Genomic DNA, 22,319 nt, shown 5'->3' on the forward strand with positions numbered 1-22,319 from the left:
GACAAGGCAAAAGGGACTCGCATAACGTCTACACTGCACAACGCTCAACATTTATATTTACCTCTGAAAGCAACATCAATGAAGATTCAGCAGATGAGCCGACATGGAAACCTACAATGGATGAAGCAATAGGCTGCAATAAAGGAAATGTCCCCAAGGCGTCTCTTTCGCATCGCCTCATATATAAATACGAGGAAAAGCACGAGACTGTGAGCATGCCAAATGAAGCCGAAGCAAGGCCAAGCACCCCAGACGAAAATCCGCAATTTAAATCTGGGGAAACGAAAAGGCGCTGTTCGATCCTGTAAAATTTAAATAAAAATAAATAATAATAATAAAAAAAAGTAAAATAATATTTTTTTTTTATTAATAAATAAAATTATCAGAATTTTATGTCTGAAAGAATCATTTTATCTTCATTTTAGAAAGGTCCAAAACGTTTTCGTATGTTTTTAATATGTGTATTGTTATATATTAATAAAATACGAAAACTGTTGTCAAAGGTCTATATATGCATAAAATAATTATTTTTTTTTTTTTTTTTTTTTTTTTTTTTTTTTTGCAAATATCAAATATATTTGTGATAAAAATAATCAAATAATAAAAATAATAATTTTAAAAATATTAATTAAATTATTATCAAAACTATACACATATATAGATAATAGATTCATAAATATTTTTTTATTTACGGTAAAAGTTGGAGACAATCTCGAACTAGGAAATTTATAATATAATGTAATGTAATGTAATCAATTCTCCTCTATTATGCGAGTGGCTGAGACCGTGAAGTGCACAGGTGACAATTAGATGTTGGTATTCTAGAAAAGCATCGGAAATTCGATGTAAAAGTATGAAATTGGAATAAAAGGCGACCAAATGCGTAGCATCCCGCTATATATTATATAAAATGTGTACCTAAGATCATAAAGAAATATATAAAATAAATCTTTGGGTCCACATAATATATACAATATTGTTCTGCTTCTCTCATGGATCCATCGACTCCACAGTTAACGCCAAGCCCAGCTATAGTTAAAATATGGTTCCAAAATCCAGGACTACATAGGTTTTTCTGCATTTTATTCGTGTTCTTTTAAACTGATTTACTAAATTAGATTTCGTTTTTGTTTTTACATTCACTTTATGCTTAGTTTTGCTATATATCTATGTATGTAAGGCTACCTTCAATTGTATTGAAGCCTTCAATGAAGGCAATTTTTTAAAAAGCTATTTTCGTGTGACATCACTGTGCTTATCTACTAAACTTAATGTCTAAATTTGAATTCAATTAAAATCAATTGGCCCACAATTGTATTTTGCTTTTGCCGTTTCCTTTTTTTTTATGTTTTTGCTTTATAGCCATTATCTATGTAGTTTATCAAAAAATGGTCAGCTAAGTGACGCAATGCTATAAAATTTATAATCAAATTACCAACAAAACAACTTTAACAACTATTTAGACGCTTAGAGGCTATACGAGAATTTCGTTTATAAAAACTAGAAAACTTTGTCATCGATCGATATGTGTTTATGTTATAGTCTCTACATGTACGAGTCGACCGGATAGCGTTCGGCCTCCTCGAGCATATGCCGAAAATCGACGGGCTGGGCGAGCGGAGCGACAGGTCCAGTGCCAGGTCGTCCGGCCACATGGCCGTTCATCATTTGATTGGGCCGTTTAGCATTCAGCTGGGCGCTGCCGCGACTCTTGATATGGCCATTCATCATGCTCACATGATGGCTGATCGTGGGCACAGCGCCGGGCACATTCGTCTCCAGGTCGTGCAGTATGGCATCCGTTTGCTCGTTTCGCATCACATGATTGCCCAACGATTCGCTGGCATCTGCGCCCTCCAGCTTGTTGGTCAACTGCTGTATGTGATTGCGTATGAGCCGCTCGAATTCCCGCTGCACCGACGGACTGTCCGTGTCGCCATCGACCTGTAAATATGTAAATGTTTAGGCCAACTATTTATAAGCCCAAGAGAGTCTACTCACTATCTGCAGCCGATTGCTGCTGTCCATGGTCTTCAGCATAGGCAGCGTCTGCTCACGGAATATCTCCAGACGACGTCGAAACGAAGAGACTGTATCATCTATGCGTCCGCGACCTAGCTGCAATTTCGAGCAGTCCAACAGTATGGTGGGTGGACGTTGTTTGTACTGAAACGTAAAGGAGATATATATTACAATCAAATTGTAGTAATCGGTGGAATAGATAGTATAAATTATAAAATAATTACATTAGTTCAATATAATTAATAAGTATGCAACATGTTAAGTCTAAGATGATTTTCTTAATGTATTACTTATATATTATTATTAAAATTGCGTTCATTTTAAATGATTTTCAAAACATTTACAATATATTTATAGTATTTAAAAATTTTAGAATAGATTAATACTAGACTTAGAAATTACATATATTTAAAATAAATATAAATGATTAATTATTTGTATTAATTAATTAATATAATTATAATTATATAAGCTTAGAAAATATTTATAATTTATTTAAAAATATAGATAATTATGGAATATTTTCTAAAAATGCTAAATCTCACTGACACTCAGACATTATAAATATATATACAATAAAATATAAATTAAATTACTTGATTAAATCACTTTTTGAATATATAGTTTAAACATTTATTAAAAATTAATTATTTCAAAATTTAGGTTCAACATAAATATTAATTGAAAAACAAATTTTGAAGTTTCGATTACTCACCTTATTTTCAAAGTATTTGACCTGCTGCAGGTTCCGTGGATAACCGTCGATGATAATGCCGGTCTTATCGCGCAGTTGACGTATATTGTTATCCAGCAATTGATTCAGCGACTTCTCCGGCGCCATTTCGCCAGCAGCTAGGGCCTCTTTGACGGCATAGCTTTCGGTGTTGGCACGTGGCGCCGAGTCCGTGATATTGCGCAGCAGACGCCCAACGCTGCAGGGATATGTCGAGAATCAGTTGCAAGATATATATGAGCTATATAGATAGATAGATTCACCTGATGTGCGCCCAGCCGGGATTGAGGCCAACGGCCTTCAGGCACAACGTTGCCTTATTGCTGCCCGGACCGCCGATGACCCAAATGATGGGCGGTATTGGGCGATCCGTTTCGGATGCGTTGGCATCGATGCTGGTGCCGGCATGATTCAGCTTCGGCTGCTGTGTAACCACTACGCCGCTGTCATCGTCCGCACTGGTGCCACCGCCGCCGCCGCCTGCTGTACGGAGTGTCGCTGCGGCTGTGGCTGCATTGGCGGCTATGTGAGAGATCACAGCATTTGTGACATTTCGTTCACCCGGCTCAGTTGCAGTCGCAGTCGCAGTCGCAGTCGCCGTCGCTGCGACGGCTTGGTCTGTAATGTGAGGCGCTTGGGCTTGACTAGGTGCGGTGTCTACGCTAACTATACTGCCGGGTATATCATGTATCCCTCTGCCCATACCTGTAACTCCGTTCAGTATGGCCTCTTGATTCTCGAGTGCACTCAATATGTCTAGCACAGCGGTGCGAAAGTCTTTGTACACCTCAGTGGGTGCACGCTCGCCATTTACCTGAATGGGAATAGAGTAAGAATATGATATCAATACCATTTCCATGTTCATTCAAACTGCTTTACTAACGGCCAATAGCATATCGCTTTGATCAAAATAATCAGCGACTGGCATCACATTTTTGAAGAAATTTTCCAATTCCATTTTGGCTAAGGAGAGTACAACATGACCTAATTTAGCACCATAATCGATTTGTTTCTGTAGCACCGACTGACGCCAGGATATTAAGATAACTCCATTAACGACTTGTATCTGAAAGTTATAAATAGGCATTTACCGAATATTAAATCTCTGCTTGTTCTATATAAAAAGCAGTAAATACTATTTAATGGGCGCTAAACTAAATTAAGGTAAGACTCAATCGCATTACTCCTCTTAAGTATAATAATAGTTTTTATTTATCTTGAAATCTGAACACGTGACTCTTTCACTACTTACTTAAATACAATATTTTGGAAGAAAATAAATAAAGATTCGAGCTTATCTAATAAATACAGCCACGTGTGGTAGTTACTCCCTTTTCTAATTTACACCTGTTTGGCTAAAATTCATCATGTTAGAAAATATGCCTCTAGCGACCACTTGAGACAATTAGCACATGGACATATTTATTTATATATAAATAAATACATATATGTATATGCTGGAGTGTGTTTGCATAAATATAGATCATAGTTATGCGTACGTTTCAAAATTCATGGGAATTAGTCGACAACAAATAAACGCAGACCCACTTGACAGCTAATTAGTGCAAATGGCCCAAAGGTAACAGCAATTTGCTTAACAAACACAGGCCAATAAAAATTGTTTCATAATAAACCGCACTACACTAAGCGCCTTCGTAAATTAAGGTTTGCCCTAATTGGATGTGTAATAAATGTGAATAGTTAAGATATTTTGATTACCTTCTCCGAATACTCGACAACGTCGCGCATGGATCGCGGATATCCTGATATTAGGTATGCTTTGGCAGCTGGAGCCATTTTCATTTCCAACATCAACACCTCGGTGACTGTTTTCGACGATAGTTGCGAAAAGTCTTGCATATCTGCATGCAAATTTAAATCAATAGAATTTGTAATATAGTGAATATAACAAGCATTTAATAAATATATAAAATTATCCGATTTTGTACTATATTCTTTTTGTTATCCGTCCATCTCTCTATTCGACTTCAAATTTGTAATATATTTTATTTATTTATTATTTATTATTTATTATTTATTATTTATTATTTATTATTTATTATTTATTATTTATTATTTATTATTTATTATTTATTATTTATAATTTATTTTATTTTATTTTTGTTTGTTTAAATTTATGGAATTATTATATTTTTATTTTAGTGTGAGTTCATCAATTTATCATGCATTTATAATTATTATTGTATTAACTATTATATAATATGTAATTATTTTAAATTTTGAAATAATAGTTTATAGAACTGATAAAAACATTATCATTGTTATATATTACTTATATATTTTGGTATGATTTCTTTTATCTTTGAATAAAATTCATATTGGCATATATAGTATATTAGCTGCATCTAGTTCACTTACCGTTTCCCATTGCGTATTGCTGCAGCAGATCCATCATATTGATGTGCGTAACGCCGCGTCGCTCCTGCATGAATGTATCGCAATGGGTTACCTTGCCACTACCTGGGCCGCCTAAAACGAATATCACTGGCACCTTGGGCGGATCGAATTTGATTTTGCCAGCATTCTGCATGTCGACGGCGCCGATGTTGCCCGAACCGCCGTTCATGGCCAATACGCTGCCAGGCGGTGCATTTGGTCCATTCTGATTCCGTGTATGATTCCAATCGTTGCCTGGTTCGCCGGTATCTTGTGCCGCGCTGGCATCTATCAAAATATATGTAAACATACATACATATACAATCTATAGCAACATGTACACAATCAACAGTTTGGGGCTGGGCGAACGGCAGCCGGAAGTGCCGTCAAGTTAGCGCCCCGCCTTGTTACGTGCCAAACGGCATTAGCACCGCACGGAGACCGGAAGCAATTTGCTCAGCATTGGAAGTAGGAAATTAACTGTACACTGTAACACATCATTAAACTATGTTTCTGCAATTATTAAATTATGGAAAGCTCGCTCATTGCGTCATCAACACGAACCGAACTGTTTTTCATTCATGGAAAATCCGAGAATTTCGCGTATTTCCTTCCAGTCCGACTGAATTCTACATTTCTGTGACATTTGTTCGCTTCCACTTTTTTTTTTTTTATATATTGATTTTCTTGCAGTTTTATTTAATTGACATGTTGTTTTGTTATTGTTGCTGTCCCTTTTCAGCGCACAAAAACCGTTTACTTTTTTTTTTCTTCTGTCGTTTCTGTGACGCGTTGTGTTTCGGATTTTCATATTAGATTATAGCCCGTTTGATGGTCAACGAACATGTCCAAGGACCCGTGCGACGAGGCCGACGTGGCTTGATACCACAAATTATAGTATTTGTGCAAGGTCCTTTTCGGATTAGAAATATTTTGTCAAAGCGCTTTGTAATTTAAGGGCAAAGATAGTATTTAGCTGTGATTCAATACAAACAGATCTGATCACACTTACATTGCATTTTGCATTTTATTATGAAATTATTAAATATGAATTTCGCAATGATTTTTAAGAAAGAGAGTTCTGAATCGGTATAGTAGATCAATAAGTAACAATTGATAACCTACTTTGGGTTTACTAGAGATTATTATTTTCGATTACTTGTCCCATTTGAACTCCTTAAATATTTTATATTTTTTAATATTTTTATTTGAATAATATAGAATTTATTAGATATTACTTTAAAAATGTATATATATAATAGATAAAAACATTTTTCAGTCACAGTTTGAATTTACTGGTTAATTTAATAATTTTAAAATTTAATACTTATTTTTTATTGATTTTTTTTTTAAATATGAAATTTGAAAAATATTAGAAAATAAAAAAAAAATAATTTTTTATTTTTAAAATTTTATTACAATTAATATGTATTTGCAGGTACATTTTATATTCATATCTATTTTATTCCTTAAAAACAAAAATTCTTACATGAACCAATAAATGAAATATTGCTTAAAACTGTTTTTATATGCAAATCTACTTAATATTCAATTTTAGTTTCATAAGGAAAAATAAAATATTCAAAAATGAAAATAAAGTTAAAATAATTGTATTTTAAAGTCTGCAAATTTAAGCTTTTTATGATAAAGTGTCCGTATAAAAAATACAAATACAAAAATACAGTAGAGATAATTCATTGATAAAAATTGATACAAAATATTTTATTTATTTTATTTTATTATTTTTATGAAAAATAACATTTTTTATTTGTTTATTTATTGTTCAAAATTTATTTTTTACTTATTGCAAAATTTTGTCTTTAAATGAAATCATTTTATCATTATTTATTTCTATTCTATTTGAATACGTTTTAAATTTGTCATATATTACAAAATTTACCGTAATATATATAATATTTATATTTTTGTTTTTAAATGTTAAACGTACATATATTTTTAATTTTCCTCTATAAGCCGAAATATTCAAAAAGTTGAATAACGCAACAGCTCTTTCAGTATATTTATGTTTCTTTGGTTGTTGTTAGAGCTTCTGTTGTAATATCGCCTTTGTTTGTTTTGACTGTTGCTTTTTGATCGGCTGTTTTATTGAGCTAATGCAACCATTACAAGCATAGCTCAATCATTATTGCTGGCACAATGTTTTGCTTACCTGTGTCTAAACAAATACCCATTATCCATTCGGTGGCCAGTATAGCAGAATTTGCGCAATGCTTTTTGCCCGTTTCGCCACTCCTGCTACGTAATTAACGCATATGTAGAGAGGAGAGTTCGTTCAAGTAGTTGGCGGGCTAAACAATAAATCAAAATATTAAAAAAAAAAAATCAAATCAAATGGATTTTTCCACTAGCGTTTTAAATACATGCACTCATCATACATTTTGCACTTGTCGAATACGTTTTTTTTTTTTTTTAAGTGATTTGTTTTTTTTTTTATTTTCTAATATTTGTTGTTGGCTTTCCTTTTTCTTCTGTGATTTGTCTAATATATTTATTGCTATTAGTTGTTGTGTACGGGCTTCCGCTTTTTGGTATCTCTGGGCGACACGTTAGCATTTATCGTTGGCAACACGCACAGTGAAAATTATTTATTTGTTTTTCGCTACATATTGCCGGTTCTAGCTGAGTTTTTGGTGGCCCCGTTACCATAGCCCCTGCACTTTATAAAGCGTGTGTGTCTCTCTGATTTTGGTGTTTGGTGGAATTGCGGTACTACGGAACGGTGGTTGGTTGGTCGGTTGGTAACTTATGCAGGTTCTGCTGCCCGAACGTCCGAAACAAGACTGAATTTGAAATATGAGAATTGCCTCGGTTTTTACCAACCGCAATCCTCGGCAATTGGTCAGCCAAAGGCAGGGCGCGCGCGTTTCCAATTAATGAATACTTTATGAATTCCAGTCGTCCACATGATTCACAAACGTTAACTGGTGTGTATGTGTCAGTGTGTGTGTGGGTGTGTGGGCAGATACGAACCGGCTGCACAGCCCTGGAAAGTTGTTGCTCGAAAGCCAAACAACGTGTGTGCCCATACCGTTTGTTTATGCAATCCAAACAATATCCTGCCCAGCCTGCGCTCGTTCTCACTAATCTTTCAAGCACTTGCTCTATCTCTTTCTGTCTCTCTTTCTCTCTTTCGCTCTTTCTCTTTGCTCTTTTGTTTATGGTGTCATATTGTTGCGTTGCTGCCATCTGGCCGACATCCTTGATTGTTGTTGTCTTATTCGGTGTAAATAAATCCTCAGACTTGCAGGTGTTCAACGACTCACGACACCTCAGATCACACGAGTGGAACTAGAATGTTTCATATAACTATTGCACATGGTTGTGAAACTTTTATACTTGTAATATGAGATAATTATTGCAATTTGTTGCCATTGATATTCTCTGCTAAATGTAATGTACTTTACAAAACTGCTTAAAGATAGTGTTAAGTGTTGTAAAATGTAGAAACTGTTGAGCTGATGATGTTTAACATTTTGACAAGAAAATTTCGATAGCACAGAAATTGCATCGTTTTACAACACTTAAGGTGTAATTCTTTGAGCAGAAATATGCGTACATGTGTATGTACATAGATGATAGTTTTATTTTATATTTTCAGTATAGAGATGTGTCTTAGTTTAAATGTTTAAAAATTCTTTATTTCAAATAAATTGCTTTTTTAATAATGTGTAATAATTTTAAAAATATGTCCCATCTATGTGCTACTGTTTTAATCTAATTTAAATTGGTTTATAATTATAGATCCAAAAAAAATATATTAGCATTGAATTTTTAATACCAAATTTTTGTTTAATAAGTAATAGAATTTCCGAAAAAAAAATTTATTTGTGAAGATAAAGTATAATAATGAATAAATATATTCAATTAAATAATATTTCATTCCCTTCTTTTTAAACCTCTTGAAATGTCCTGGACTGTGCTCCAAATATTACTCATGTCAAATGTTCAAGTATTCTTGATTAGTTTTGAATGGGCTGAATGCGTTTTTTGATATCTGGAAAATTGCACAATCATGACGGAACCACAAATCTAAATTGCTAAATCAAGTCCGGACGCCAATGGGCTGTGCGAATGGATGGATGGGCTTGCAAAGACAAATAGTCAATTAATATTTTACACTATTGATTGCATTTAATTATATTGTTGGTTTAAGGTGAAAACGAAATATGGAATCGTTGAACTGACATTGACAGTTGACAGCTGTCGAAATTTCCAAAGTATATTCAATTAAACTGCTATTGATTTTGTTTGTGCTAATGATAAGAGTGTGAGCTAGACGGGGAAAGAGCGAAAGAGAGCGAAGAAAAGAGAGTGTGAGAGAGAGATAGAGAGAGAGAGAGAGAACAAAGCGCGGGTCAATAGGCAGGACAAGGACATGAAAAGAAGTTCAAAGCTCAAGGAAATTTCATATCGATCAAAATGCTCACATATCGATCCAAAGTCCCAAACAGATGCGACGCCTAATTTGTGTCTAACCTGGAACTTGTGACATGCCGTGTGGCACCGCCGCGGCGGTCAGTCGGCTCGTCGACCCGTCGGCAAGGACAATAGTTATAAATGAGAATGGTACACACCCACCCACACGCAGGAAAATCAGGTCTGGTTTCTCTGGTTTCTATAGTCTGCGCACACTGCAATTGTTAAACAGGGTATATTAGTGACTCTAACGATTAGATCTATAAATATATCAAAAATCCTTCCAATGTCTGGATCTCGACAACTAAAAGGATTTCGAACTATGAATTTTGAGTTAGCTATCCTTGTATAACTTAGGCAGAAGAAGTTAAAATGTTTTTCCAGAATTTCAAGTCATTTGGAAACTACACTTGGTTTTTAAAGCATAGACTAAAAAGAGTTAAATATAGGTAAATATTTTTTGATGATTTATAAACATGTATAGCCTAGGAATCAGTATTTTGTAAAATTATATTAACATTTAATGATTTCTGGCCAGCTGATAATCCCACTGTTTAGGGTATTTCCAAGTCGTGCAGTCTTGTCAATATGCTCATTTCGTTTTTTATTGTTTTTGATTAGTTGGTCCTCAACATGTGTGGAATATGCGGCGATACACGAACTAGGGCAGTGTCATCGCCGGCGCTAGGTGCCCCAAGGAGCAGCACGTGTGTGTTTCTCGCCCTTGAGGTTCGGCTTGGGCGTTCGGTTATTAAATGCTTTTGGAAACTTAATTAACGTTATAGCGGGCATAAAGAATTGTTATAACAACAACGGCAACAACAAATTAGAGCTGAATATTGGCGTCTAGCTGGGCCAATTGATTCCCCAATTACATTTCAAGTCAAGGGGTGTGAACAGGGAACGGGCAGCTGTGATTAAGGACACTGTCTATGGATGTGTATATGTGTTGAAAAGGTCACTTAAAAGGTACTCAAAAAGTTAAATTATTCCAACAAGCCTCCTTTTCTCCTTTTTTTTATTTATTTTGATTTTTAAAAAATTTTTCTTTTTGTCTAAGTAATTTGACAAGTTATGTTATTGCATATCAATTGTATTTGCTTCAATTGAATATGATCAAATTATTATATTTTGTATTACTGAAAAGTTTCGCTACAACATAATTGAAGTATGAGAATGAAACACTGAGATAAATTCTTCAATATTTAATTTTATGGAATCTCTTTATACTTTTTTGACTCGAGATATTGACTGCAGTAATATAACACTGTAATGCCTAATCAAATTTGAGTGTATAGTGAGTATTACAGTTAATTTACCAATTTTAAAATAGTTTTGAAAGTAAAGTTTTTCTCAATCCTGCTTTACGAAATTTTGATTATAGAAAAAAGAATCTTTAATATATTCTAATTTGAATAATATGTACTAATATATGAATTTTTGTATAGGAAATTAATAATAAATAATAATAAAGAATACAGTTTTCCTTATTCTCTCTTGAATGAATTGAAGTTCATAATATATGAGATAATTGAGAAATTTATATATTATTGAAAGACTTTCAAGCTCTTACTGTCTAGAGCACTGACAATATTTTCTTTTTATAATACGAGGCAGTCATTAAATATTTAAATAAGTTTAGATAAATTCATATTAAAAAAATAAAACAAATATATAAATAGATGTATACAAATTTCTCTGTTAAGGTACTAATGGCTGTACGACTTTAACAGAACTAGTTTATATTCTCTTGAGGAAAATGTCTTGAGATTTAATTATATTATATATTATACGTCTTATGATTATATTAAATGCGTAATTTGATTGTTATACATATTGTGCTATTTATAGTTGGAGAATCGAGAACGTGTTGGCCTTGTGTTGATTACTCGATCAAGATTATTAGGGCTAATGCAGCCATTCAAATGTGATTAGGACTTTGTGTAAAATATTTACACAGGTTCTCCCCCAATGCTCGATGTCTGCTCGGATTATTAACTAACTTTCAACACTTTGGCTGTCGCCAATGAAATCCTTTAGACATTTATTCAAATGTTTTCCCATTTTTATAGTTATTTTATTGCGTTTTTTGGTTTTATCGGCTTTTCCTTGCTGTTCTAGGATTTTTAGGTGCAGACAAACTTTTGCCGCCCACCATTTAACCTTTTCACAATATGACCCTGTGCATTAATATTTAATAATCAACTGTAAAGTTCCCAAGTAGGAGCCAAGAGCTAAGCAATATGACAATGTGACAATAGGTCTCTAAAGCCTGAATCACCTTGATTAATTTATGGAATTTCTAATGTATATTTGGGGTGTTTTCCTTGGTATGTAAATGTTGATCCGTCTAAGGACAGATAAAGGTAGAGTATCAAGGATATGTGGTTTGGGAAAGCCCATAAAAGGAGAATCTAGCTCGGTTTGGGAAGGAGTCAAATGGGTCAAGGCTATCTAGAAGAAAGACAAACTAAGCAAGGACAAATTTACTGGAATAATTAACTGGAATATTTAATGCTGACACCATAATTATTTCGATTTCATTTTTTATCAATACTATATATTTATTCATATTAAAAATTATTTACATAGAATTAGCTACAATTATTTAGTATATCACTGGGTTAAAATTCTACTGTACAGTTTGACTAAAGCCGTAAGAACAAAGAGTTTAGATTAGATTGCCAGATATAAATCAGATAGACGTCTATCTGATTTATATATATGTCTCTTAGGAACTGTGACCACGTCTTCTGGCAACCTATATAGTCTGACAATACTTTGAACATCTGGACACTGAATATAGTCTAACTCTTTGTTTTCTTTGCCTCGCCCGCACTGGGAGTGTATGCTTGATTCTCGTAGCCCGCATAGTTGCCCAGCACCATGGAGATGCGAGAGGGTGAATGCTGTATGCCATTGGCTGTGGCCTGACTCTCGCTGGCATTGCCAGCCTGTTTGCTTGTGGTGGGTAATACAAAGCTGCCCTGACGACAGCTGCGCGAGATATAGAGGCGCAGCTTGAAGAATACGAAGAGCAGGGCGTAGATGCAGCAAGAGAGCAATAAGACGCATAAGACAGTCAGAAGAGCTGAGCTCGGTTGATTCCAATCAATCACATGGTATATGTAGGGCTTTCCCTTTCTACATTAGAATGAGAACAATATTTGAATAATGGGAAAACAATTTTGGGTACAACGATTACTCACTTGTTGATGCCGCCACATAAATGATATATGTAGGAAAATATGGCATAGATAATGCCAAATGTGACGGGCAGAAACACGTGTAGCAAACGCAACGGATGTGCCACAATCCACAGATCAATGAACATGCAAATCGAGTTGAATGCATGGGTGAGCACATTCGTGGCATCCAAATTACTTTCATTCGCTGCAATAGTTGTAGAGGAGAAAACAGAATTTACAATTTAAACTAGATCACAACAAGACAACACTCTACACAGGGCTTACCATCATAGAGTACGGTCCAGTAAATGATCGTAATCACAATCGATAAGACTAGCGTTATAATGTGCATGCTCCAATAAATTCGAAAAGGGCTTACCCAAGCCTTCATGTTGAGCAGCTTATCTGAGGAGGAAAAGTGAGTGCTTGAGATCGTATAACGTGACGAATGGATTCAAACTTACCCGCATACTCTGGATGATGGTGCCAAATGGTGACGAGTACGGCGCCCAGTAAATTGGTTAGCATGCACATCCAAATTCCCCAATTGGTCATATAGATGAAGTAGAGCCAGTAGCTGGACTCATCATCGGATCGCGGCCACATCGACTTAATGACAACGGCGATAAAGAAGAGAGCCATGAACCAGCGATAGAGCAAATATACCATACTCTTTGTACAGGTTTGCCACTGTAATTCAGAATAGCTAAGTATGAATATTAAGTCGAACGACTATATTTGTTGTATGTGTGTGGGTGTGTGCGTATTAGTCTAACAAAACCAACCGAAATACTAGAAGGTTGAAGGGCTAGAGTCTCGCTTTAGCTTGATTCAATGAGCCACACTGTTGTACCTGGCGCCACAAACGATGCATGGCAATATACAGTTAGTTCTGCCTGTTTTGCCGCTTATGAATATTTCAAAAGTTTAATTTACAATGCGAGTAGAAGCGGGTGTCCGAATCCCACCCGATTCGCCCAATTACCACCCAACCGCCACATTGATACTATTGAATGAAAGAACCTCATCAAATATGCTCAAGGTAAAACAATAAAATGGTTGAAACCAGTCAGTGGGCAACGCCCATTTCTTACAGTTTTGGTCTTTTGATTATACAAAGAAAATTATATAGAGACAATTGCTGCAGGAGCAACGTAAGTCGATCAATAGATGATATTATAGCTAGTTTTAGCGTTTATGTATAACAAAATATACTTTTAGGTAAAATACTACAAATACATATTCATGAAAAATTACATACATAAAAAAATACCATTACAACATAGGGTATAGATATATGTATATGTATATATAATATGCAATGATATTGGTTATAAAAAAAAATTAAAAATAGTATTTACAATATTTTATATAAATAATGGCATATAACTTTTTATATTTTTATTAAACAAAGTTCATTTCATAGAGAGAATTAAGTCTACGAATAAATAATATTTTCTTAAAATATTATCTTAAAAAAAAAAAAAAAAAAAAAAAAACAATCAAATAAATAAAAATTGTCTTATATATTAATACTACAAGTTTTTTTTATAATTTCTGTTTTTACTTTACTCAATAAATTATATATACTCTGAGTATATACTCTGAGTCTTTTAGTATATTAAAGGAAACTATACTATATATACACTTTAAGCTACAATATATAAGAAGTTATAGTACATTTATACCATTTATTAAATCTATTATTTAAACCTATTTACTTTTAGAGTTCGAACGACTCTCTGGGTATTATTAAGATATAAATTTGGTTATTTTTTTTTTTAAATAATATATATTAGCAGAAAGGTTTCTATCATAGAGTTCATTTCAAATAATTTACTACATAAAATTTATAGAAAAAATTAAAATTTGTTTATTACAATTAAATAAAATGGAAAGTATTAATTTATCTAAATATAATATATTTATGTAAGATATAATACAATTATACAAAATATAATTTCTCAACAAATATGTATATAAATAAAAAATTAAAGTATTGTTTATTACGCTGATGTATTCATTATCTAATATACTAGAAATATGTATTTTCACTATATGCATTTGCTAAGACAACTTTCTCATTCAATATGTCCAACTCTAACTTTCATCAGCTCATTTTGTCTTCCTCTTGATGACCTCTGGGCCTTCATATACTTAAGCCAGGAACAAGGCAGTTTAAACTCAGCATGTACATTGACCCCCATCGATAAATATATGTGTCCATATAAATAATACAAATGTTACGCACCCGGTGCGTGTCACTTGAAGGAGAGGCCACAAGGACGCGTACAATATAAATAACAATTTGTACGCTTACATTTGTACTTATATTTACCTATTTATTTATTTATTTATAAGTGTGCTATATTTACTCGAGCTCTTACCTGCGATTTGACAAAATCATCGGGCGTATCATGATCGAAGCCGCAGTGCTTACGTTTAAATTCCTTTTTCACTGGATGCAGTACTATCACCTGAAGTTTTGTCATTTTGCTGGCCTTCAAATGCACTTGATTAATTTCTGTTTTGTAATTTTTATTGTTGTTTGATCTGTGGAGATTTTGTTGTTTGCTGTTTCACAATTTTTTTAGTTGTGCCGAGACATGCAACGCAAATTATTATTCCAGAGTTGCAATTTGTGGAAATGTCATAGTTCTAGCCGTTTCTAATATTTGTGTAGCCGCGTCGAAGCTGTGAGCTGTGGATGAAAGAAAAATAAGTTGCTCATCAAATATAAGATGAATGTGACTAATTTGAAGCTAATTCCCATTAATACAAATAATTAGTCGCAAAGACAAAGAATAATTTGATAAAGTAGACAAGTGTATAGTATTTCAATATAAGTGTATAGTATTTTAGTATTTGCTAAGTTATTATTATTCTATAGATTTACCTATTTTGAGCTTAAACCATCAAGTTAAGCATATCTTTCATAGTTTGACAGCTAGAATATCTCAGAGGAATTTGTTGATCCCTTAAAAAAAAAATATTGACATTTTCAAAATATCATAATGCCGTCTGTAGCGCATTCTTTTAAGCGACTTGTTTAGTTAGAACATACGTACTTAAAACTAAACCTTTAATTTTAGTAGTTAACTCAATAGTGCAATCACTAGCAGTACAACAAAAATGTAATATAACATGTAATATAAAATCTCTTCGCTTTTAATTTATGGATTAATTTACAACAAATGTCAACATAAATAAATAGCTTATATATATCGATAAAAAAAAATATAGATGAGTTTTCAAAAAACACAATGATATAAATTTGACATACAAGACAGACTCAAAATTTGTTATCTTTAAGTGTGTGGACAGGAGGTATTTAAATCCAAGTCATCATTGATTAAAAATATGAATGCTTTAGGGCTGTACCCTCTACTGCTTATTACATAAGCTTGTTAAAAAATATATGAATAGGCTTTGTATATACAGTCTTAAGTGTCTCAAACGAAGATTTCCTTCTATAAATAATTATAAGAAAATTAATAGAGATATCTAAAAAAAAAAAAAAAAAAAAGAATCAATTTTATGCTCGAAATATATAAAATATAATATATTCTTACATATGCAGTTACATAAATATTTCAACTATTCCTTTAAACCGATCTGAAACTGTTTTAGTACATTGACAAGTTTTTCAAGCATTTCATCAACTGAGTAGCCCAACATGTAGTGTTTTCTGTTTTCAATATACTTTTTCATTCATAATTGTTTTTTTCATCGTCAACAACGAATCTTGTTTCTGTAATAATACTTTTTTTATTTTCGCTCTAAATTTTTGGACATGGACAAAGTAAGAAAGTTGGTGTTGACAACGTGGCGTCCAGTGTTGCAAGGTAAACTTGTATATTTTGATTGGTTTGCTCATGGACCCATATGCTTAATTGATTTTTGAAACCCCCTTGAAAAGTGACCCGTATGTGTTGTGATGCAAAGGTAAAGAATCTTGTGGCGTTTCCAGAAGTCAATATTGGCGAAGGAAAGCTGAAATATATTCTTGCCAAGGTTTACGTACATGGCGAAATGGGCCAGTCAAAGACTGTAATACGTGGTGTATCTCGAGTCAAATACCATCGTGAGTGCTAAAATCTCATTGAGAAAGACTTGATATTCAAAGAAAGTAAATATTTTTACTATCACCATTCAGTCGACGTCTATGATCAGTTGCAAAAGGAAGCCAATAAGCTAGATCTATGCACACAGTGCCTGGGCGGTGGCATAATGGTTCATGACAACGATAAGCATTATATCAAGATTTATGGTCGCTCTCAGACATTGGGCAGAGCTGATCATCACGAGGCCAGAGAGGTATTACACGAGCACGACAAGTATTCATCGTATAAAATTGATGCTGAATCTGGCGGACAGGATGCTTGAAATTGGTTTAGATATTCGAAATTGACTGTATTTCGATTCCGACCAAAACAATTCACTAATGTTAATAAAAATGTAATTAGGATACCTGCCCCAAAGATGCATAATATGTATCGAAAGTCGATAGCTCGATTACAGAGTGTCCAAAATATAGTTTATTTGAAGTTAGCTGGAGGAGTATCGAGTATCAAGTAATTGTATATTATTTCAAGTTTACCATGGCATTTTTCATTTATTTCGACTGACAAAACATCGCATTGTTCAGAGATTATTAGTATTGGTATCGTATCGGTATCGGTATAGTATAATATCGGTTTGAATTGATCAGTTATAAAATGTATTTCTTAGCTATCAGACATCGTTAACTAATTGTAATGTATTTTAGAGAGCCTAAGAACTATATTTTTATATGATCTAAAGCACTCTCTAAATCGACATCGAACGATGTCATAAACACATCTTTATGTCTGGCCTTGAAGCCGCCAAATATTGTAGTTGCTTACTCTTTACCTAATAATTCACACCTTAAATGATTTTCGTACTGGGAATCAAACGTTTTGTTACTACCAGCTATTCGATTATTATTATTATTATAGACCTATATATACCCCTTCAGGTTTCAGTCATATACAGCACTTTTTAAAGCTCAACGATACGCGATGCTTATTAATGGCTATATAAATTATTTTTGAATATTGAGTGATTCACTATTATTCACTTCAGTGCATTCGAATATTATTTATGCAAAATTATAATCGCTTATAATTGTAATCGCCGATTCATTATAATAAAACAATGAACTAGCTAAGGTCGACACCGTTCATACTAAAAAGGGCGTCATGAAATTGTTAACAAAGTACAAGGTGAGCATGTGTATATAAAAATTACTATAAAAATATTAAAAACTCGTACTGTAGGTCACAGTCTGAGTCGAGCGTTAGGTAATTTATAAAACAGTTGAAAGCTGCTTGCTTTGAAGTGCCAGGTCATAGATTTTCACATGGTGAAGTTTTTGTACTTTAGCTTATGGTCATATAATGGCCAGCTTAATTAAACGACAAAAATAAAAATAAAAAAAAAAAATAAAAAAAACATCTAAAAAGTCATAAGTGAAGCTTAAAGCAGTTTATTGCCCGGAAAACTCTCTAACTTATTATTTTAAATTAAGCTAAAGGTTATCCTTTATAGACGTTTCTTAACTAAATTAAAATTTACATAGGTTTTTAATTTTAATTTTTTTTTTTTTTTTTTTGTAGTTGTTTTAAAATTTATAACTTTACAAATATAAACTTTTTAATATCAAAATTAAAAATTATATAGCTGAATACAATACTGAATTATGTGCCGATTTTTTTTTACTGAAATATTTCATAGTACTCGGAATACTATCTTGTTACTAGATACTCTTCTGTCCACTTCCGCTTAGCGTACATCGATTATTCTTAAATTAGTTATGTTCTTGTATAAAACACTTGAGCTTATGCACATGAAATTGAATTATTGCAAAGAAAAATAACAATTGCTTTATTTAATTTTCAGCATAATTGCGTAGCTGAATTATGATTATGGCTACTATTTCTGATTAAGTATGCACTTTTCGACAGCTGCTTTAGAAATGGAGAAACAAACTTCTTTTTCCAATAAAGTCTCCCTTGAAATTGAGCAATCAAATGCTAAAAACAAAGCAATAAAATAAATATTTATCAGCTGTTACTAAGTTACAAAACATCGCATTGAATTTCAGGTCTGTTTTCAAAACGACGACGAAAATATGGGCAAAAGCAAAACTGAAATAATAAAACATTTAATGAGGTACTACACTCGCGGCCCTGAACTTGCACGAATGCCAACGAAAAGCAAACTTCGAGAAACTCAAGAGACACGTCTTATAGAGTAGGAGGGGTCCCAGCAAACCGACTATTTATGTTAACACCTCACCAACTAGCCATGGTTACCAGGTGTACACACATATGCATCTTTTATTTTTGTGACTATTTCATTTCATTCACTTTTGTGCTACATTTTCGTCAACAACAAAAGAGCAGCAGATAAGTGTGTGCACAACACATAAAAGGTATACACAATTATAAACATATGTATCTATGCACGTACATATATGTATATACTATTTAGGTTTATGGCTCTTGCATGTGTACCACATTGAACCGTGATTCTTGTTGTTGAAAAACTTGTGGCCGAATTTTGAGGTGAATGAAAACTTGTTGACCTTTACATTCAAAATGATCCAACTGAATGCAGCACAAAAGCAAGAGATACAAAACTATGATAAAGCTGGAGAGCACAGAGATAAGATATATATAATTGCTGGCAAAGCAATCTCAAGATCTCACTCTCCAGCTGCGCATGTGACTAATTTAAAACAATCCAATTTGACTAAATTTGCTTTATTTCAATTTCAAATTTCATCGCATGGAAAGTGAAATCAGAAGAGTTCAACGCCATTTCCAATGCAAATATAAAAAATAAAATAAATAAATAAAAAGTCTATAAAAAAAGCAAAAGTATAGACTTGCTTTACTCTGCCCATTTGCATATGGGTTTTGTGTAGCATTTGCTTTCAGTCAAAGTTATTGTTAACATTCTTCAGATTTATTTGGCATCGAGATGCTAATTGGCTTATTGACTAAGATCGGTTGGCTGCATTATTATCGGTGTGAATTAGCTGATTAGAATTATTTATGTATATAAATCAGATAAGTCGTCTTCAATAAACAGCGTGTGCGGCCTTGTTAACAATTAGATAAAGAATTTTTTTTAGATAAATTTCTATACCGTATGCACATGGAAATGAATTAAAATGGGGTATTATGAATATGAGAAGAAAGACTTAAGTGAGAGTTAGAGAAGGGATGTAAGATGTGGCTTAACTTTCAAAGTCAATTTTATATTGGTTACAATAAAAATTTAATATTACATATAAGCAAGATTTTATTATGCTTTTCTGGTTATACATCCAGTTAGTCGAATTCTTGGTTGACAAAAAATGAACCATTTCTTCAATGCAGTATAACTTAATCATTCTACTCAATAAAAATTTCAGATAAATGCCTTCAAATACTTGGAAACGAATCAAGTTTTCAATTAAGCTTAATGTGTCTCAAGAGTTTTCCACCTAGTTCTTGTGGAAAAAATTTAAAAAAATTTTTAATTTAATTTGAAATTTTAACATTTAAGAGTTTTATTATTCTCAATATCTGAGGATTCAATGCAAGGAATATTTTATATTATTAAGATCTTAAAAACATCTTTAGTAAAAAAATTATATTTTATTATGTATTATATATTAAAAAATTTAATAATTATTAAATATATTCGTGCGAATTTTAAATTGAATCAATATTTTAATTGTTAATCAATTCGATATATATTTTTTAAAAAGAATTGAACTGAGAAAATAATTGCTTAAAAATAATTAAATAACAGATTTATTTCAATTAGTTTTTTTTCCATTAGTATTACAAAAATGTCAGTTTAGAAAAGATATATTTAAAACCCAAAAACTTATGAAATGTAAACAAAATACAGTTTTCATAATTTCAGAGTTATTTTAATAACGTTTCTACTGATCAATATTTCGTTATATAACAAAAATTTCGTTTAATAGCTCGAAGAGACCTATTATCATTTATTAAAATTTAAATAAACACTCTTTCTTAAATATTAAAACTTTCATTAATATTTTATTCCGCTTCTATAATACTCATAGCATACCTTCATTAATTTCAGTGTATCCGATCCGAAGTATTGATTGATTAATTGATCCTTCAATTGAATTTGGAGCCAATATATTTTTTTTTTATTAAGTATTGTAATTATTCTTTTAGTAGGCTATAAATTCGATATGGTAAAGCAAAATAAAAAAGTCACTTATTAATGATAACGGAGAGACGTGCGTAAATTTTAAGTACGTGCTTATAAATGAGCCAATTAAAATGCTGTACTTGGACCAAGTTCATGTACATACATATAAATATATTTATACGTATGTATGTATATATCCATATATTTCTGTATACAATCAAGATCTTTCTCAATGGACAAATATTTGAGTATGTTAGTTAAATTTGCAAATGCGCAAGGCGAAAAAAAAACACTGCATAAATCTCAAATCTTTCTCAAATTTATTCAAGCACTTGAATTCTATTTGCTTTGGCTCCAATGATCATTAATATTTGTACGACTGATCTGTCAAGTTTGGCAACACTATTTGGCTAAAATAGACGAGGCAAACAAAGTGGAGAAAAAACCCCAAGCATTGAGTATTCCACACACGTTGCCAAAAAGAATGAAGCCAACGCAATTCGAAATGGGCTAAGCGCGTTGTAACAATAACGTTGGCTTAAAGCTGTGCGAATTTGTTGCTATTTTTTTCGTATTATTATTTTTTGGTTTTTATTATTATTAGTTTTAGCGTTTTGTTTTTATTTTTCATATGTTTCTTTTTTTTTTTTTTTTTTTTTTTGTTGACGAGCTTGTGGCGCATTTTGCGTGTTTTTATACGCGTGGCTTAGCAGCCTAACTGCCAGCCTGAAGCATTGTTGTAATTTCTTTTTGGGTCAACAACTTTGCATAACGGTGCCTGGCTCTGGACATTATTGTATTTGGCCTATTGCATTTTCAACTTGTATTACAGCAGCGCCAACAGCACTCACACATTGCACAGAGAACCAAAGACTTCAACACAATCAAAAACACAAACACGAACAAGCGCAAACCAAACTATGGCTTAGGCAAACTTCTGCAAGATCGTTGAGCCAACTGAGCGTAACGGGCCGATCTGCAGCGCTATCAGCACAAATCACGACTTATTGACGCGACGCGCGCTTCAAAACTGATCGCAACTTGTTTGGGCCAACGGCGATGCGGGCAAATGTTGCGACGCGTCGCACAGTGGTTGCAAACATGTTCGTTGTGATTCAATGAAGAGTTCCAGAGTTGTGCAGCTGAGCGTTAAACAATTCTTGTTACATGACATATAAATAAAATAAGACAATATTTTTTTAAAGTTTTTTTTTTATTATTTTTATTTACTACAAAAATAGTAATACATATTTTAGTTTTATCGGTTTTTAATTCTAATCTTTGTTATTATTGTAAGGTATTTTTTTTAATATATTTGAAATTTAATTTATTTAAAG

At 32.8% G+C, this 22,319-nt stretch overlaps 3 protein-coding genes and 1 long non-coding RNA gene across 10 annotated transcripts in view; 2 read left to right on the forward strand and 2 right to left on the reverse strand.

Annotated features, from left to right (window-relative positions):
• Positions 1-22,319, forward strand: part of LOC149269878 (uncharacterized) — a 57,814-nt gene that overhangs the window by 34,076 nt on the left and 1,419 nt on the right. The gene's annotated exons all lie outside the window — the stretch shown is intronic.
• On the reverse strand, positions 1,067-8,622 carry LOC108612070 (uncharacterized). Of its 6 annotated transcripts, XM_018004962.2 has the most exons (10): positions 7,549-8,195; positions 7,323-7,461; positions 5,135-5,440; positions 4,475-4,617; positions 3,639-3,821; positions 3,461-3,569; positions 3,019-3,373; positions 2,738-2,954; positions 2,002-2,166; positions 1,067-1,944 (listed from the first exon to the last, which is right to left on the reverse strand). In XM_018004962.2, exons 2-10 carry the CDS (start codon positions 7,342-7,344, stop codon positions 1,546-1,548), a joined length of 1,899 nt encoding a protein of 632 aa, XP_017860451.1. In that variant the 5' UTR covers positions 7,345-7,461; positions 7,549-8,195; the 3' UTR covers positions 1,067-1,545. The 6 variants fall into 6 exon arrangements, with proteins under 6 accessions (XP_017860451.1, XP_089320633.1, XP_089320632.1 ...); XM_089464507.1 differs by lacking the exon at positions 7,549-8,195 and adding an exon at positions 8,202-8,622 and having other exon boundaries at positions 3,019-3,569; XM_089464506.1 differs by having other exon boundaries at positions 3,019-3,569.
• On the reverse strand, positions 12,128-22,003 carry LOC108611996 (protein rolling stone). Of its 2 annotated transcripts, none has more exons than XM_018004864.2 (7): positions 21,834-22,003; positions 20,893-21,009; positions 15,165-15,478; positions 13,242-13,467; positions 13,063-13,182; positions 12,799-12,982; positions 12,128-12,733 (listed from the first exon to the last, which is right to left on the reverse strand). In XM_018004864.2, exons 3-7 carry the CDS (start codon positions 15,267-15,269, stop codon positions 12,397-12,399), a joined length of 972 nt encoding a protein of 323 aa, XP_017860353.1. In that variant the 5' UTR covers positions 15,270-15,478; positions 20,893-21,009; positions 21,834-22,003; the 3' UTR covers positions 12,128-12,396. The 2 variants fall into 2 exon arrangements, with proteins under 2 accessions (XP_017860353.1, XP_089320655.1); XM_089464529.1 differs by having other exon boundaries at positions 21,887-21,983.
• LOC108611997 (sex-regulated protein janus-B) lies at positions 16,444-17,376 on the forward strand. Its single transcript, XM_018004867.2, has 3 exons — positions 16,444-16,622; positions 16,697-16,861; positions 16,934-17,376. Exons 1-3 carry the CDS (start codon positions 16,571-16,573, stop codon positions 17,161-17,163), a joined length of 447 nt encoding a protein of 148 aa, XP_017860356.1. The 5' UTR covers positions 16,444-16,570; the 3' UTR covers positions 17,164-17,376.

The sequence above is a fragment of the Drosophila arizonae genome, chromosome 3 (genome assembly GCF_054131065.1).
Source record: "Drosophila arizonae isolate 15081-1271.41 chromosome 3, UAZ_ARI_1.0, whole genome shotgun sequence".
NCBI lineage: Eukaryota > Metazoa > Arthropoda > Insecta > Diptera > Drosophilidae > Drosophila > Drosophila arizonae.

Bases quoted from the DNA above. Each gene is read 5' to 3' on its own strand.
- LOC108611997 (XM_018004867.2), top strand. From the start codon at position 16,571: ATGGACAAAGTAAGAAAGTTGGTGTTGACAACGTGGCGTCCAGTGTTG. The intron at 16,623-16,696 runs GTAAACTTGTAT...CCCCTTGAAAAG, and splicing joins GTGGCGTCCAGTGTTGCAAG to TGACCCGTATGTGTTGTGAT. The intron at 16,862-16,933 runs GTGAGTGCTAAA...ATCACCATTCAG, and splicing joins ATCTCGAGTCAAATACCATC to TCGACGTCTATGATCAGTTG.
- LOC108611996 (XM_018004864.2), bottom strand. From the start codon at position 15,269: ATGACAAAACTTCAGGTGATAGTACTGCATCCAGTGAAAAAGGAATTT. The intron at 13,468-15,164 runs GTAAGAGCTCGA...TCTGAATTACAG, and splicing joins ATGATTTTGTCAAATCGCAG to TGGCAAACCTGTACAAAGAG. The intron at 12,983-13,062 runs GTAAGCCCTGTG...CAACTATTGCAG, and splicing joins CTGGACCGTACTCTATGATG to CGAATGAAAGTAATTTGGAT.
- LOC108612070 (XM_089464509.1), bottom strand. From the start codon at position 5,963: ATGAAAATCCGAAACACAACGCGTCACAGAAACGACAGAAGAAAAAAA. The intron at 4,618-5,134 runs GTAAGTGAACTA...ATTTGCATGCAG, and splicing joins GCAATACGCAATGGGAAACG to ATATGCAAGACTTTTCGCAA. The intron at 1,945-2,001 runs GTGAGTAGACTC...ACATATTTACAG, and splicing joins GCAGCAATCGGCTGCAGATA to GTCGATGGCGACACGGACAG.